The sequence below is a fragment of the Danaus plexippus genome, unplaced genomic scaffold (assembly GCF_018135715.1).
Source record: "Danaus plexippus unplaced genomic scaffold, MEX_DaPlex mxdp_55, whole genome shotgun sequence".
In the NCBI taxonomy this organism is placed as follows: domain Eukaryota; kingdom Metazoa; phylum Arthropoda; class Insecta; order Lepidoptera; family Nymphalidae; genus Danaus; species Danaus plexippus.
In genome coordinates, this window is record NW_026869875.1 from 471 (window position 1) to 17,257 (window position 16,787).

Genomic DNA, 16,787 nt, shown 5'->3' on the forward strand with positions numbered 1-16,787 from the left:
TCTAGACCTGGATTCAATATAGCCCATATTACCAGTTATTATATTGAACACCCCACAATGGGGTTTCTGGTACACTAAATTATATTTATTTCTATTTTACATAAAACATATTATAATAATTAAATGTACGTATATTAGTTTATATAGAAAAATATATCACTTTTTATAAAATAGCATACATATAACATAAGATATAATAATAGATATCCAACTATAGGAGTAATAATATATGTAAGAAAATACAAAACCATATATAGGCACATCTTTTATAACTATTGTCATTCTTTATATTATATGTTTACTTTATATTCATTATAGATTACATCTTCTGAGAACTGCTGTATATTATATATTGGTTATTCGAATAATCAATGGCTTCAAAAAAAGATGAATGAAGTGGAGTTAGAGAACTCAATTAAATACGATATAACACACATATATCCAGTGATATTACTGCATTCAAAAAACGAAAAAGGAGTAAGGCAAACATATTGTGTTCAATATGACGTGGTGAATGAAAACATATATATACAAATTAATCGAATACCCCTATTAAATATCGACTTTTATGATAATATATTAGGAGGGTTCTGGTTTACACCATCCAAAATATTATTATTGAGCAAAAACTATAGATGCTTGTTATTACAAAATGTAACAGATACAAGTCTTATACAGCAATGGTCTAAAGACACACAGAATTATATAAATGACGTAGTTTATGATAACTCTATTTCTTTATTATCGATCTATGATTTATTATTACTTTTAATAGAAAGAAAAACCACTTGTAATGTCAGTTTATTAGCATTCAAAATATTCAAAGTTCTTGAAAGTGCGTTGAAAAAGTTTGCCGACAATATTACAATTGATTTCAGTATATGGCATACTTCATCTATACACATTCTGTACTTGCTTAACATTATATACCAAGAATATATTATTAGTCAAAAGAATCCTTACATTGGACATTCCAATGATAATCCCGTATATGTACATTCTGTTAGAAAATTTCATTCGTATATTCTCGCTCAATTTTTAGTTATTTTCGTAATAGAAATATTTTCTGATTTCATACAGTTACGAAATGCATGTATATCTCCAAATCGATATTCTTGGTTATTTCAGCTGCCGTCTCAAATGAAAGAAGACATTACAGATCAACTAAAAAAACTCTTTTCATATCAGTTTATTCACGAAAACTCTCTTCTAGTTCATCCTTTACAGCAATTATATGTTATATTAGGTTCCCACGTAAAAGGAATTTTACATATTCTTCACTATACAGCAATTACTGATAATATACCAACCAAAACAAAACACATGAATAATTATTTTTATTATATAATAAAAGATAAAGATACTTTGGATGATGCAAATAAAACTATATTTGATATGCTGAAGAATAAACTTTCTTTAAGTGATAAAGAATATACAGTATGTACTGTAACGTGTAATAATTGTTTACTCTACGAGACGTTTGCCATACTTTACAATATATTTTACAGCAATCAAACACTTATTTTACATACCCTTGATTATACAATTAAAAATCATGTAAATTATGTTCCATATATACTCAGTATAATTGTTAAAGATGAAAAAGACCAGGATTTGTATATAAATACACTATATCGGAATATTATGGAATATATAAAAACAGATACTAATTATGTTTATTCTTATTTGTCTTTATTATTCAATGATGTTTTTAAAGTATATCACTTACCAGATACAAGTTGGCTTCATCAATTATATACTGTAATCAACGATCCTGTCTTGAAATTTATATACATAGGTTCCATAGTGCAATTAGTGCAAAATTATGAATTATTGAAGCACTTCATTATAGAGCTATCCCAGTTTATTGTTCTTGATAGTTTACATGATAGCTTTCTAGAGTATAAATCATATCAAGCGCTTTTAAAATTTGCATCCAAATATATAAAATATGAAGAAAGTCATAAATCCAGCGAAACTATTGACAAAATGCAACTATGTAAATACTATCAATATAAAATTCATCCGAATAATCACATTCTTCTAAACGATCATTTATTATTACTTTTTCTACAACAAATCATTAATAAAAATCTTGATAATTCGGGTACCAAACAAAATGGTATATTCGAGAAATTTAATTATACAAAGAATAATTTAATAATCTCAAAAAAAACGAATCAATTAATATATGATATATTAAATGAATTAGATGATTTAAATTGGCTATATTTCCCATATAGCACATTTTATGTATTAACTTATAATTTAGAAGAATCTGATCGTACTTCAAACGACATTTTCTTTTTTGTTAAAAAATTAATATATTGGGTAAATAATACAAAAAACATAAACATGCTTTATTTAAAATCAACAATTGTAATGATCACTAAAAAAATATGGTTGAATCATTTGAAACAGGAGTTATGGTTACAAATATTTGAATCGTTTTGCCATTCTATAACAATGGATTATTTATTTGAAATTTATTTAATAATGATACAATATTCCGACAAAAAATATTATAAGCAAATTATTGAATATTTAATCAATATTCTTGAAAATGCCAATGATTTTATACAAAGTGAAAAATACTATTTATTATTATTATATTTAATAGAGTACAATGAATTATACGCTGACATACTTCAATGTGATCTACAATTAGCACAGCATGCATTATCACGTTATACGCACAAATATATCGATGACTTACATTCACCAGTATTCGTAAATTTGGAGCAATAAAAAGTATTTATTAAATTATGCAAAATTTCCATTATTTAAGACTTAGTTTTTTGTTTGTTATCTGTTCGAAAAAAAATACTGTACTGGAACATTATAAAAATATTATTTTTTTAAGTCATGACATTTAAGTTTGAATGGTTGTGCCGAGCAATATAAATTCCAATGGATTAAATGAAAATGTGAAATTTTCATCAGACCGATCAGTGTCTGTAGATTATCCCATATCAGATTATGTATTTCGTAAAAAATATCTGCCTAAAGGTTACAAATATCCCATAAAATATCGAAGTACATTTGTGGGAAAATATGGTATAATTAATTATCAGTTATACGGAAAGAAAGAATACCCCATTGTAAGCATTTTTGTGAATGTAAATATTTTAGATTTTATTTTTTCATGGCATGAATGCATCTATGGAAACCTTTAATAATATAGCTGAAATACTCAAAACGTTAGATCTATGTCTTATTACTTTTGGTAATTTTTCACATATAATACATACTTTACCAATAATATATAAGAACATAATTATTTTTAGTTCATAACAAATAAACGATTAGCTACTATTTACAGCTAATAAGCAATAAATAACATTCAGTGCATATTTATATTACAAAAGTTCATTAAATTTTCATTATATAACGTTTATTGTGGATATTTATCATCTAAATAATGTTATTTATATAAATACGCAAAGCTATAAAGATTGCACTTGTAGATTATTAATGTCTGTTACTTATATTATTTCACAGATCTATATGGGCATGGATTGTCTCAGCAACCCAGAAATAACAACTTACACCAATCCTTGCCATTGATAGATAAAGTTTTCAAAAAGCCGAAGTACCATAGTACGGATTTTTACATATTTGTAGGAAATAAATAAATCTGTAATTTATTTTTTTAGCAAGCGAATGAGTTGTTACAACATTTAGGTCTAAATGAACGGAATATTAACGTGGTTGGATTTTCTCTAGGTAACATATAAAATAACATTTTGCAAATAATATAACTATTGTTAAACCTCAGTTATATGAGTATATACACAATGCTACTTACTAAATTTAGTTGACATCTTTATTACTTGCTGTGAAAAGATACTTCTTGATTAATTGGTAACAGATACACGTGTAAAGTCATTAGACTAATGACTATCGAATAAAAAACCATTTATTGTATAACTATTCTCTGCATTATGTAAACTATGTTAAAGTTATATAATAATTCATATCTAGGTGGGGTTTTGGCATCAAGATTTACCGAATTAAATTCTGATAAAGTTGACCATTTAATTCTTATATCTTCAGCTGGGGTTATCAAAGATAAGAAAAAAAAACGCATGGTTTCTCTGCTTCGAATGTTTCAGTTCTGCATACCATGTGTCCCTGTTATTTTTCGCCCAGCTTTGTATCGTCGTGAAACAATTATTGATGTAAAGTATTCATATATAATTGCATTCATCTCTTTTATAGAACTTAAAACAGCAAGGATTAAATGACGAATCCGCTAACTATTTATACAATTATCAATTTTGGCAGCTATTTGTTCGAAAAGGAACTATTCAAGCGACTTTAGGTTCTGTTGTTGGTGTGCCTCTCATCAATGCAACTAAAATCTTCAAAAAGGTTTTCTAAGCTAATAAAATTATATACAATACGTACAAATGAGTCTAAATATGTATATAGTATAAATGAATAATAATAATAATAATAATAATAATAATTATAAAGCGTCATCGTTGTTACTATTATTAGCTTTAGCAAATACAGTTTATCATGTTAATATAAGTTATTATGTGTATCTAGGCTCGACTATGATGCTTTTTGGCACATGTAGGTTAATCAATCTAATGTTCCAGTATTAGTAATATGTGGGAGCAAGGATAAAGTGATTCCTGTTGAAGCATCGAAAATGGTGGCTTCACATTTTGAGAATAGTCATTTAATTGTCTTTCCTCAAGCTTGCCATTTAATAGTTATGAAACGAAAATTTGTAAGAATGTTAGATGATTGAATATAAAATATCAGAGTTTGCCGCTTTCAGCGTTAATTTGTACATTTATACAAGTTCCAAAAGATTGTACTAAAAAAGAATGGAGTAGTTTGCTACCAATTGATGCTATGGGGAAGAAAGTTACTTTAGATGACAATCATAAAAAACTGGCGCAAAAGTTGAATGTAAATTTAAATGTTGCTGAGTGTCTATTGAGCGCACAAAACTCAATCAAGCCTTTACTAAAAATTTTTTAGTGCTTTATATATTTATTTTCGCTATTATACTAGAATTACTTTCTGTGATCTAATTTTTCTCAATTATCCTTTACACTAGAAAATTAAATAATTAGTTATAGAGATTTTTTTTTTTTTTTTTTTTCTGTGAATGTTGACTTAGTTTTGTTTATAAATGAAGAAAAAGTATTCTTCAATAAGCTGTTTTTATGATGACTCAGCGGCAGATTCAGAGAAACGCCAAGGATATTTAGAAACAGCAATATGTGTAAATGACTTGAACTTAAACTACACAATTTGGAGTACAGCTGCATTGAAAGCAGATTTATTCAAGTCAAAAAAACGTACCAATCAATTACAACTATGGAGGTCTCATATATACAAATATATTGTGCATTTGTATTTAATGATTTGCATAGACGATAAAGTTGTATATAGTTTTCCTACTTTTCCTTTAACTGATTTATTATTATCTGATCTGCTGAGTCGATTCACCGAAGTTGAAAAACATGTACAACTAAATAAAAAAAGTACCCGTAGCTCATCAGAAAGTATTCAATATGTTCCAAAACCAGATATTAATGAGATAAATTTGGAGTTATCAAAAAACAATTTTAACAATATATGGGACATTAAGTTTGATATCAATCATCCATTGTCACATATATACTTCAAATTAGTACATTGTGATAAAGCTTTGCCAAGCACAGTAGATGAGATACTTGGTTCTTATAGTTATACTCCCGATCATCTTTTGGTTAGTCAAAATAAATAATTATAACTTTATAAATAAATATACTTTGTATAATTATATTTAAATATATCTATAAATATATATATACATATATTTATATACACAAATATATATAAATATATATACATATATTTATATACACAAATATATATAAATATATATACATATATTTATATACACAAATATATATAAATATATATACATATATACAAATATATATAAATATATATACATATATACAAATATATATAAATATATATACATATATTTATATACACAAATATATATAAATATATATACATATATACAAATATATATAAATATATATACATATATACAAATATATATATATATATATATTAAATAAGTTATAAATAAATAATTTATTTCACAATATTTACAAAATATTATTCAATTTATTTGTCTTTTTTTTAAATATATAATTGTGTTTTTAGAAAGTAGGTAAATTGGATTTGATATATATGTTTAAATTACCTTACACACCGATAGGAATTAATGATTATAATTTGCCTCGATATAACGATTATACTCTTAGTATAGGCATTCATTGCACGACAAAATTTAATTCATTATTCAAAAGTTTCCCAGCATATGCGCTACCATATAAGCCAGTAATCCATCAAGAAATAAATTCACTATTACCTGAATTAGATATGCGGCATGTTTATAATACACAATTATTAGATTCAACATATCCCAACCTAAATTTATCAACATTTAAAGAAGTTGAATTGGAAGAGCCTATTGCAGATACATTGAAACGTCTGAAATATTGTTATTGCCTGTATAACGATTATTTCAGCAATATAATAAATATTTTAGTTGAATTATATAAATTAAATTCATTTAAATCTATAATTGGGTTTTATTTACTATTATTCATTTTATTATTTACACCATATAACCATACCGTAATCTTCTTTGGGTTTTGTTGGGCATCATATGAGATAAAGCGTAAAATTTATACTAAAGGTCAAAATAAGATACAAACACTGTTAGATGATTTCAACAACCAACCAAATAATTTTATAAACGAAGTTATCAAAATATCTGATATATTCGATATAACTCAAGACGCAGAATGTCAAAAAGAAGTCATTTTGAAACTTGAAAAAAATATTTCTGGCATACATAATACGACAATAGATTCAGTAGAAGACCTGGGAGCTAAATTACGCAGAATGACAAAAAATAAAACATTAGCAAATTATGACATCAAACATAGACGTACACGTTTGATAAGATTACCTTTAATTGACTCAAATAAAAAATACTCTATCAAAAAAAATGCTAAAAAACGTGTATTCAGGTTTGAAAATGGGAGAATACGTTTTTTATCTTACCGAAGATCAACAATATTTGACATTAAAAACGCGAGTACATACAAAAATACACTAGAAACTTTAAAAGCTCATCAAAAAGCTGAGTTAGAAATTGATAACAATAATGATGAGTTACAGTCAGATAAGAATGAAAGCTACCAAGAAAAAAAAAATAATCACATCGTTCAAAATAATAATAAAATGCTAAGCAACTTAAGCGAATCATCAATAACCCCTAGCTATAAAGACAAAATGCCGTCCATACATAAAAATCAAGTTAACGATCAAATTCAGATATTATTGTCTAAACTAGATTCCACTGAAGCATTAAAGACATTACTTGAATTTATAATATGTAATTATATGCCATCAGAATTTGTTAGTTTACACAGATGGACAACTCATGTTAGTAAATTTATATTAAATACGCTTAATATATATATAAAAATAAATATTACAGTTCATAATTACGCACTAATTTTCTTAACTGTAATTAGTTTTATGTTTCCCTCTTTTCTGTTGTCCGTATGTATTAATGTATTTTGCGTTATATTTGCAGTAATTTTATTTAGCCGCAATTTACTCAAACCTTTTTTACGTTTTTTACTAGCGTGTTATCGATACACAATTTATGAAATTATATGTAACAAACAATTTAAAAAATAAATCTGAAAATTATTTGTCCTGGAGTACATTGAGCTTAAAAGTAGGTATTTCAGGTGTGGACTAATTGTAGACATGAACATATATTCTTTATTATTACTTCTTTGCGCTTTTATAACGTGTAGCAAAGCTTCAACAATAGAAACTATTAGGTAATGTAGCCTACTCAAGTTTTTTTTTTATTTATATACAAATCTTGCAATGCTTTCATAAGCAAGGTTAATTGTTTTATAGATCATTCTTACATTCTAAACATACTCAAGTAATAGATGCAAATTTTTTTCCAAAAAGAAATACTATTTACTAACATATATATATATATATTTCCAAAAATTATATTCAAATATATGGCCATACAATGCATTATAGACAATTTTATATTTTTATTTTTTTATAAAATAATTGAAAAAAATTATTTGATATATATATATATATATATATATAAACATGTATATATATAATCATATAATTATATAAACATGTATATATATAATTATATATATATATATATATATATATTATATATATATATATATATATATAAATATGTATACATATATATATAAATATGTATTTATAAACATGTATATATATAAACATATAAATATATGACATGTATATATATATATATATTATATATAACATGTATATATATAACAATAATTATATAAACATGTATAATAGATAATTAATATAATATATAAAACATATATTAATATGTATATTATAATCCTATAATTATATAAACATGTATATATATATATATATATAAACATGTATATATATAATCATATAATTATATAAACATGTATATATATAATTATATATATATAAAAACATATATATATATATATATATAAAAACATATATATATATATATATATAAATATGTATATATATATAAATATGTATTTATAAACATGTATATATATAAACATATAAATATATAAACATGTATATATATATATATATATATTACGACTAGTATACATGGTTTAAATTGTAGAGATGAGTTTTCTGAAGGAGACCAAGAAGTTATCCGACAAAATGAGGAATCATACCAGTTTCAAACCGAAGTAACAAAATTAATGGACATAATAGTTAATTCGTTGTATTCAAATCGAGAAGTTTTTCTTAGAGAGCTTATCTCAAATGCAGCAGACGCTTTAGAGAAACAAAGATTTCATACATTAGTAGAAGAAGAAACCGTTCCCGAAAATGAATCTCCTCTCAGTATATATATTGAGCTAGACAAAGAAGCTAAAACTATTACAATTCAAGACAACGGTATAGGATTAACAAAAGAGGAATTAATCAACAATTTGGGAACGATTGCTAATTCTGGAACAGCAAATTTCCTAAAAACATTAAAAGAAAGTAGGTTTTATTATTTTTTTGATTTTTCATATTTTTCAGCGGGAGATTTGAATTTAATCGGACAATTTGGTGTTGGATTTTATTCAGCATTCTTAGTTGGAGATCAAGTAACAGTAACGTCAAAATCAGATAAAGATAAACATCAATATATATGGAAATCAAATGTTAAAGGATCTTACACCGTCGTCAAAGATCCAAGAGGAAATACACTTCAAAGAGGAACCAGAATAACCATCAATTTGAAAGAAGACGCTAGCGAATTCTATGAAGTTGATGTTGTCAAGAATCATATACTCAGATATAACCAATATGTCAATTTCCCTATTTATTTAAGGAGTGTTCAAGATAAAATTAAAGAGAATGATGACATTAAACCGGAACCGGTTCCTGAAGACAAAGTAAAAGACGAAACTTCTTCGGAAGATAAAAACTCAACGATAGACACTGAATCCAAAGAAAACGTGGATACTAATAAGTAAAACCTAATATAAATTATTATATTACAGAAATTGGGAATTGCTAAATATGCAGAAACCTATTTGGACACGTCCAAAAGACGAGATTAGTGAAGAGGAATATATACAATTCTATAAGTCCTTAGGAAACCGTGACGAGCCATTGACTTACTCACATTTCACAGTAGAAGGAGATATTCAATTCAAAGTAATTTATTAAATTTGCAGTGTAATATAATATATATATAAATGTTGAATTAATATTCATGATATTTAATTATCTTATTTATTATATAAGAAAAAAAAATTACCAGTATTTAAGATAAATTGCAATTTTAATTAATTAATTAATAAAATACAGGCTCTTATATATATTCCAAAAAGATCTACAGCTAGTCAATGGTCTGCCTATTTCAATAAAAATCAAGACTCTATTAAACTGTATTCTAAACGAGTCCTTATCACGGATTCTGTTTATGAACTGTTACCAGGATGGGCAAACTTTGTTAAGGGTGTTGTTGACTCTGATGATCTCCCTCTTAAAGTTGACCGTGAAAATTATACTCAGTCAAAGGTATATTACTAATAAAAATATTCGTAGCGTATATATCATGTGTATATACCATGTGTATATATTTGCGTATATATTATGTGTATATATCATATATATATATCATGTGTATATATCATGTGTATATGTCATGCGTATATAGAAAAATATAAATCGATTTATTTAAATTCGTACATAATATAATCTGTACGTATAATTATTTACATACCATAGGGTTTGCAATATATACGCAAATAAATACTTTCAATAATATGTGTTTTCGTTCTGCTAGATATTGAAGACAATCAGCAAAAAGCTTGTTAATAAAATATTGGATTTATTCCGCGCCATAAGCCGTCAAGATGCAGATGAAGAAACTGAAGCACCCCATAAATTTGATTTATTAATGAATGAGTACGGCAAGCAACTCTGGGTAGGCTTTATACTACAATTTTATGCACGAATAGCTGGGATGTGCTGAAGATGACCAATATAGAAAAAAAATCGTTCCTATGCTAAAAATTCAAACATCCAAAACAGGACCTGATAAATCTATCACTCTTGAAGAATTCAGCCAAAAAAATACAGCTAAAGCCATTTATTACATAACTTCAGACGACTATGAAAGCGCCATGTCTTCACCTCACATAAAAATGTTTCAAAAGAAAGATATCGAGATAGTTATTATCAAAAATCAGCTTAGCGAAGTATGCTTTGAACGTCAATCCAAATTTAATGATAAAACCTTTGTTTCAATTGAAAAAATGAACAAACTTCCAGGTAAATGCTAATATTATTTTGATAAAGTTATAAATAACAATATTTACTCATTTTTCAGTAAATTGCTAAATATTACTTGTACTAATAATTTTTTTTAATAATTTAATAAGTAATTTATTATTAATCATAATTAATAATAAATTAATTTTTAATTCATTATCTTCAATTGATACAATATTATTATTTAATTCTTCCAGCTTAATATAATTAAATTCATTTGTATGTATTTATATAAATAAATTTATTCATATAAACGTAATATTTAGAAATTACTGATATTTATTATTAATATAATTTATTATTAATTATATATATAGCTTATTATAAGCTTAATTGTGTAAGTATGATTTATATTTTACTATTAGTAATAAAAAATATAGATTTTTGATGTAATAATTAATTTATTATATTTTTTTCGTAGAGGAGTTTGATGATTTAACCAAGGAACAAAGAAAACAATTGTCAACTGCTTTCAAACCTTTAACTTCAGTTTTTAAGGAAGCTTTATCAAGCAAAATAGCTTCTGTGAGCCTATCATTTAATCTAATTGATGACCCTGCTGTTTTAGCCTCAAATAAATATGGACCATCTGCATTTGCTGACCGTGTAGCACGAACACATGCTTTCTTAGACTCATATAAAGATAGTTCTGCATTTAGTAGACGTTTATTATTAAACCCCCATCATCCCCTAATACAAAAATATCTTACTATTGCACAGGTAATAAATATATGGAATTTGTTAAATATGCATTATATAATATATAATATATAATATATAATATATAATATATAATATATAATATATAATATATAATATATAATATATAATATATAATATATAATATATAATATATAATATATAATATATAATATATAATATATATATATATATATATATATATATTATATGCACGTGTATAATTATACTAATGCATTTTCAAACACATTCTTTGTATATATGTTTTTACATGTATATATATGTAGAATGATGCTTATTTACTGATATATATATATATATATATATTTATTTTCAATCAAGTGAATCTATTTTTTTTTTAGGAAAACGCGAAAGATCCAAAACTTGTTGAAGCTGCGAATATGATCCATGATTTAGCTCTAATAAATGGAGGCTATTTTATTTCTAATCCAGCGGAAGTTGCTCAAAAACTATTTAAATTATACGCAAAGCAGGAAGGCATGAATCCAGAAGATTCGCACAATGAATACGTTTTAAATACCGATGAAATGTCCGAAAGTTCAAATGATACCAGTAAAGATTTTGATGAAGACGAAGACAACATTCCCAATTTTGATTTTGAACAAATGAACAAATTTACAACTACACCTCCAACTCAAAGTGAACAACATTCAACAGAAAACTTTATGGAATCTGATGAATTATAAGATTATCGGGTTCGAATCATGCACAACTTCTCATAGATTTCATTAGAAATACTTCGATTTTTCTCCAAAGAATCAAAGTCCTTGATACTTTTTAATAGTGTGTGAAGACTGAGTATTTTTTTTTTGTACTAATCATTGTTTACCTTGCTAGATTTCCTCTTAAAAAAATTAACATGTCTTCAAATAAGTTGTGCCGCATATACCACGAAAGTATAATATTAAGTAAATATAAAGCATTTAACCTACAATTTTATTCAACATTCAATATGAATATTATACATACACCTTATAATTCAAGAAATATAAAATATCGATATAAACAAATTTATATATTAAATATAATATAGTTTTTCAAAAAACAGTTTTAATTTATTCAATATGTATAGTAAGTTGTCAATAATGTATACAAATATATATATTAGCAATATAAAGCGTTTTTTATTTTTAGAAATATTTATAATAAAGTTTGTCATAAACAATTTCCTTTACATAATTATTATATACACGTATAGAAAATAATTCAATATATTCACAGTTTTTTGAACCTATATAAATATAAGTTTTACTAAATATACAAATTATAATAAGAATAGTAATATTATTATTGTGCGCTTATTTGCAGTACAAATAATTTTAAACATACTTGCAGTATATTCAACGTATAAATTAATTTGAAAATCAATTTATTGATTAATTAAATTTAGTAGTAGTATTGTAATATAGAATTGATAAATATGTAGGTTATATTGAGAGGTACCTAATCAAGCTTTGATCCATATTAATTGAATAAAGAACCAAATCTTTAACTTTCATATTGGCTTCATGCAAGTTTAAGCTATTTAAACAGCGTTCATAGACAGTGGATATTGTCATTAATAAATCAGAATATACAAAGTATGTATTAGGATGAATCCAATCTTTATCAAATGTGTTAGACAGTCCAATGATAATCGGGAGAGGAGCTGTTTTACTGTCATTATAATCAATAAATCTAAACATTTCATAACAAATTGTATGATAGATTACTCAGAACTTTTTCTTATAATCTCTAAGGCTCTTTGCTGTACATTTATTGCATAATTTTTATTAAAAATGAAGTGCAATAAGTCTCTAACAAATAAATAATAATAATAATGTAGTAATATACTTGAAACACATATTAGGCCAAGCAATGTATATAGATACTCCTGCAGTTATTTGCAAGTTCTTAAACTGTTCAATTTCTTCTTGAAACTCTTCAGGATTGAATACAACTATGTATTGCAGCAGTTGCCCCGCTATAGTGCTGTAATAATCGTTGGATTTGCTGAAAAAGATTAATTAGAAAAAGTGCATAATTAATTGATTTGGAAACTAATTTTTTTAGTACATATATGTTATTATTTAATTATAATTAAGTAGCAAAAACATATTTGAACTAATCAAAATTATCTAGAATAAAATATAACAATATATAGCAAGATAACTAAATTCATTAGTTGACAAGAGTTTATTGTAGGTATATCAAAGAAATATGTGAAAGTAAAAAAGTAACATTCCAATCGAATAGCTTGAATAATTCAATACTAAATTACTGTTAAAATTATATTTATAATAATTATATTTATGATACTAGTATTATTATTTATATCATTACTATTTTTATTATTACTACCAATATTGTTATTACTATTAATATTATTAATATTATCAATATAATTATTATTATTACTAATATTATTATTGTTAATGCTATTATTATTTTTTATAATATTACCATTATTATTATTATCATTATAATCATTATTACAAATAATATTATAATTGCTATACTTGTTATAACTGATATTATTGTTATCATTGTTAGTATTACAATTATTATTATTACAATTATTATTATTACAATTATTAATATTATTATAATTAACAGTATTATTAATATAATTATAATTATATAGATAATAATTGTGATAATTTTATTATTAATAATAATATTGATATTAATAATAATATTGATATTAATAATAATATTAATGATAATAACATGAATTATACTGTCAGAGTCTGAAATGCTCACATACATATACATATATATATATATATATATATTTCAATTATATACATTTATTTAATTTTATTGATTTGAAAGTATTTTTTGGGTCTTACTCAACAAGTAATGGTATCGTAGTGAAAACCCTTTTATATCTCCAATATTTTTCAGTAGCACTTTCTTCACTGGAAAAGTTAATGTCGCCAATATCTGCGTAATCTGGTTTTAACGGTGGATCTCGTAAGCGCTCAAAACATTCTCGAATTGAAGTTGGTAGACCATTGCTTAAAGTATAATTATTCTCATTCAAAAATAAATTCAGAATGTGTTCATCTTTATTTTGAGAAGACAGAATATTTACTGGTGTAGATGCAATAGAAAGAGGAGGTTTTTGGGGATGAGAGAATTCAGTAGGTACGTAGTTTATTTTATCTATATCTTGCAGTATAGCAGTAACCCAATCTTCCGAAACAAATTTTTCATTATTAAGATTGTATATATTATACAAAAGTATTGTAAATTCACTATTTAGTTTATTTATTTGAATATCACTTTGGTTAGCATTACTGGATAATATTTGAAGCAAATTAATACTGTGTAAATCAAATAAGTTGTTTTGTAAAGTTGTTTTGATATCTAAATTTTGTAAATTAATATTTATCCGAAATATCAGAGTAATAATAAATTCGTAAATTTTTGGAGCATTTAATAGTGGAATATCATACACTTGTTTAAATACCTTATTCAAAAAAATGTCTTTATTTTGAATTGTTTTACTACACTCATGGATAACGTCGCTAATTAATATTGACGCTGCATAAATATTTTTATAACTGTTTACACTACTATTTATCAATCCATACTCAAAAATCCAACTAAGAAAATTTGCGTTTTTAGCTTCACTCATATAAGACGGGAGTTGAATTTTGCATAATTCGCATAAAAAACTAAATAAAACTTCATTTGACTGTACTTTCTTTATTTTTGAAGAATCTGAAAGATAGATATGTATTTTGGGGCATATATCATTGGTGTTTGAATTTATCAATTTAACATTTTCAAATATAAGCCGAAAAATTGTTTTATATTGTTTATAGGGTTTTGATAAATGAGGTAAAATATTGAAAAAAGTATTATGAATGTCTTTTGCATATATAATTTTATCAAATTCTATTGAGTTTGTTAAAATAATTGGAGACATGTATTTATATAATGAATCAATATCAACTTCATTGACTATATGGTTGAAAACCATAATCAAATGATTGTCTTGACTTATTCCTTCTTTTAACATATACAGTATACTTGCGATGTATATATTAGTGCATTGATATTTGTTCATATGAGATTTTATATTATTACTATGATTTGAAGAATTACTCCATACTAATTCAGGTAAACTATAAAGTAGCCGTAACCATGTATTTTTAGATATTATCTTAGCCATAGGATCTTTCATGCATGCTTGTATTTGATTGCACATAGATTGTATTGTCATAATGCTATTTAATTCATTTTCTATGTAAAGAGTCAATTTCACATCCGATTTATATAGTAATAAACATATTATACTTAATAATTTTATACTTTTTGGATACTCGCTATATTTTTGCTCTATATCACTTAAAGAATTTTCTATAAGGTCTTTTATATACTCTGTACAAATTGACACGTCAGTATTATCATTACATACTTGACAACTGCATGTGTTATAATTTAATCGTTCTTTTATATAAGTCTTTAAAATTACAATTTCTTTAGAATAAGACATTTTTTTATATTCTTCAGTCGAGTAGTAAAAATATAATTAATTTAACAATAACAATTGAAAATATAGCTCAAAAACCTGATTGTATATGCCATGTTAATATCTTTGATATTCAGCATATATTGAAAAATCACAAACATAATAAAACTCATATTTTGCAATTTTGCTTGGATGCTTATACGCCAGATGTACAGCGTGGTAATAAATGTTTAGTCAACGGGAAAAGAATTCTATTCATACTTCTCGGCTTTTTAGCTAAGATCATGTGTAGAAAAAGTTCTTTTCGCTGTGAGAAGCGAAATACATCCTATTGGATGTAATTCTCTCACAATAATTTTTTCAGGGTGTCAAAAAATGAGTTACTGCTTGCAGCAACCTTTTTTGAAAAGTCAGCTCTGTCTTTACTACACAGAATGTGGCTAACCCGGTCTGAGGACCAACAAATATTTACATTCATTATTCAAATATTTTTTAACATATATGTTTAAATTGAACTTTGTAGTACAAACAAAAATAATTAGGTGAAAAAACTGCTTATTTGTAGTAAAAACATGTTTTTCATAAAACAGTTTAAAGATAAAGGGAAATGTCTAGTATCGTATGTGCATTTTAAGCAGACCTTTGTTTATAGAACGAAATTTATTGAAAAGTTTGCTTATATCCATTCAGAACCTATTCTTTTTGA

The 16,787-nt window shown here is 24.8% G+C and overlaps 1 protein-coding gene and 1 non-coding gene across 2 annotated transcripts; both read left to right on the plus strand.

The window, feature by feature from the left end:
- The first annotated feature begins 8,745 nt into the window (after positions 1 to 8,745).
- Positions 8,746 to 12,305, plus strand: LOC133320749 (endoplasmin-like). Its single transcript, XM_061529345.1, has 9 exons — positions 8,746 to 8,813; positions 8,876 to 9,114; positions 9,202 to 9,589; positions 9,621 to 9,777; positions 9,931 to 10,143; positions 10,412 to 10,538; positions 10,660 to 10,899; positions 11,321 to 11,619; positions 11,961 to 12,305. Exons 1-9 carry the CDS (start codon positions 8,746 to 8,748, stop codon positions 12,303 to 12,305), a joined length of 2,076 nt encoding a protein of 691 aa, XP_061385329.1.
- Positions 12,306 to 16,337: 4,032 nt separating this feature from the next.
- On the plus strand, positions 16,338 to 16,531 carry LOC133320750 (U2 spliceosomal RNA). The gene has a single exon (XR_009753912.1). It is a non-coding gene; the product is annotated as a U2 spliceosomal RNA (small nuclear RNA).
- The last annotated feature ends 256 nt before the right edge of the window (positions 16,532 to 16,787 follow it).

Excerpts from the sequence above, each read along its gene's own strand:
- LOC133320749 (XM_061529345.1), top strand. The coding sequence starts at position 8,746 with ATGAGTTTTCTGAAGGAGACCAAGAAGTTATCCGACAAAATGAGGAAT. Across the intron at positions 9,590-9,620 it reads GAAAACGTGGATACTAATAA|AAATTGGGAATTGCTAAATA; the intron begins GTAAAACCTAAT and ends ATTATATTACAG. Across the intron at positions 11,620-11,960 it reads AATATCTTACTATTGCACAG|GAAAACGCGAAAGATCCAAA; the intron begins GTAATAAATATA and ends TTTTTTTTTTAG.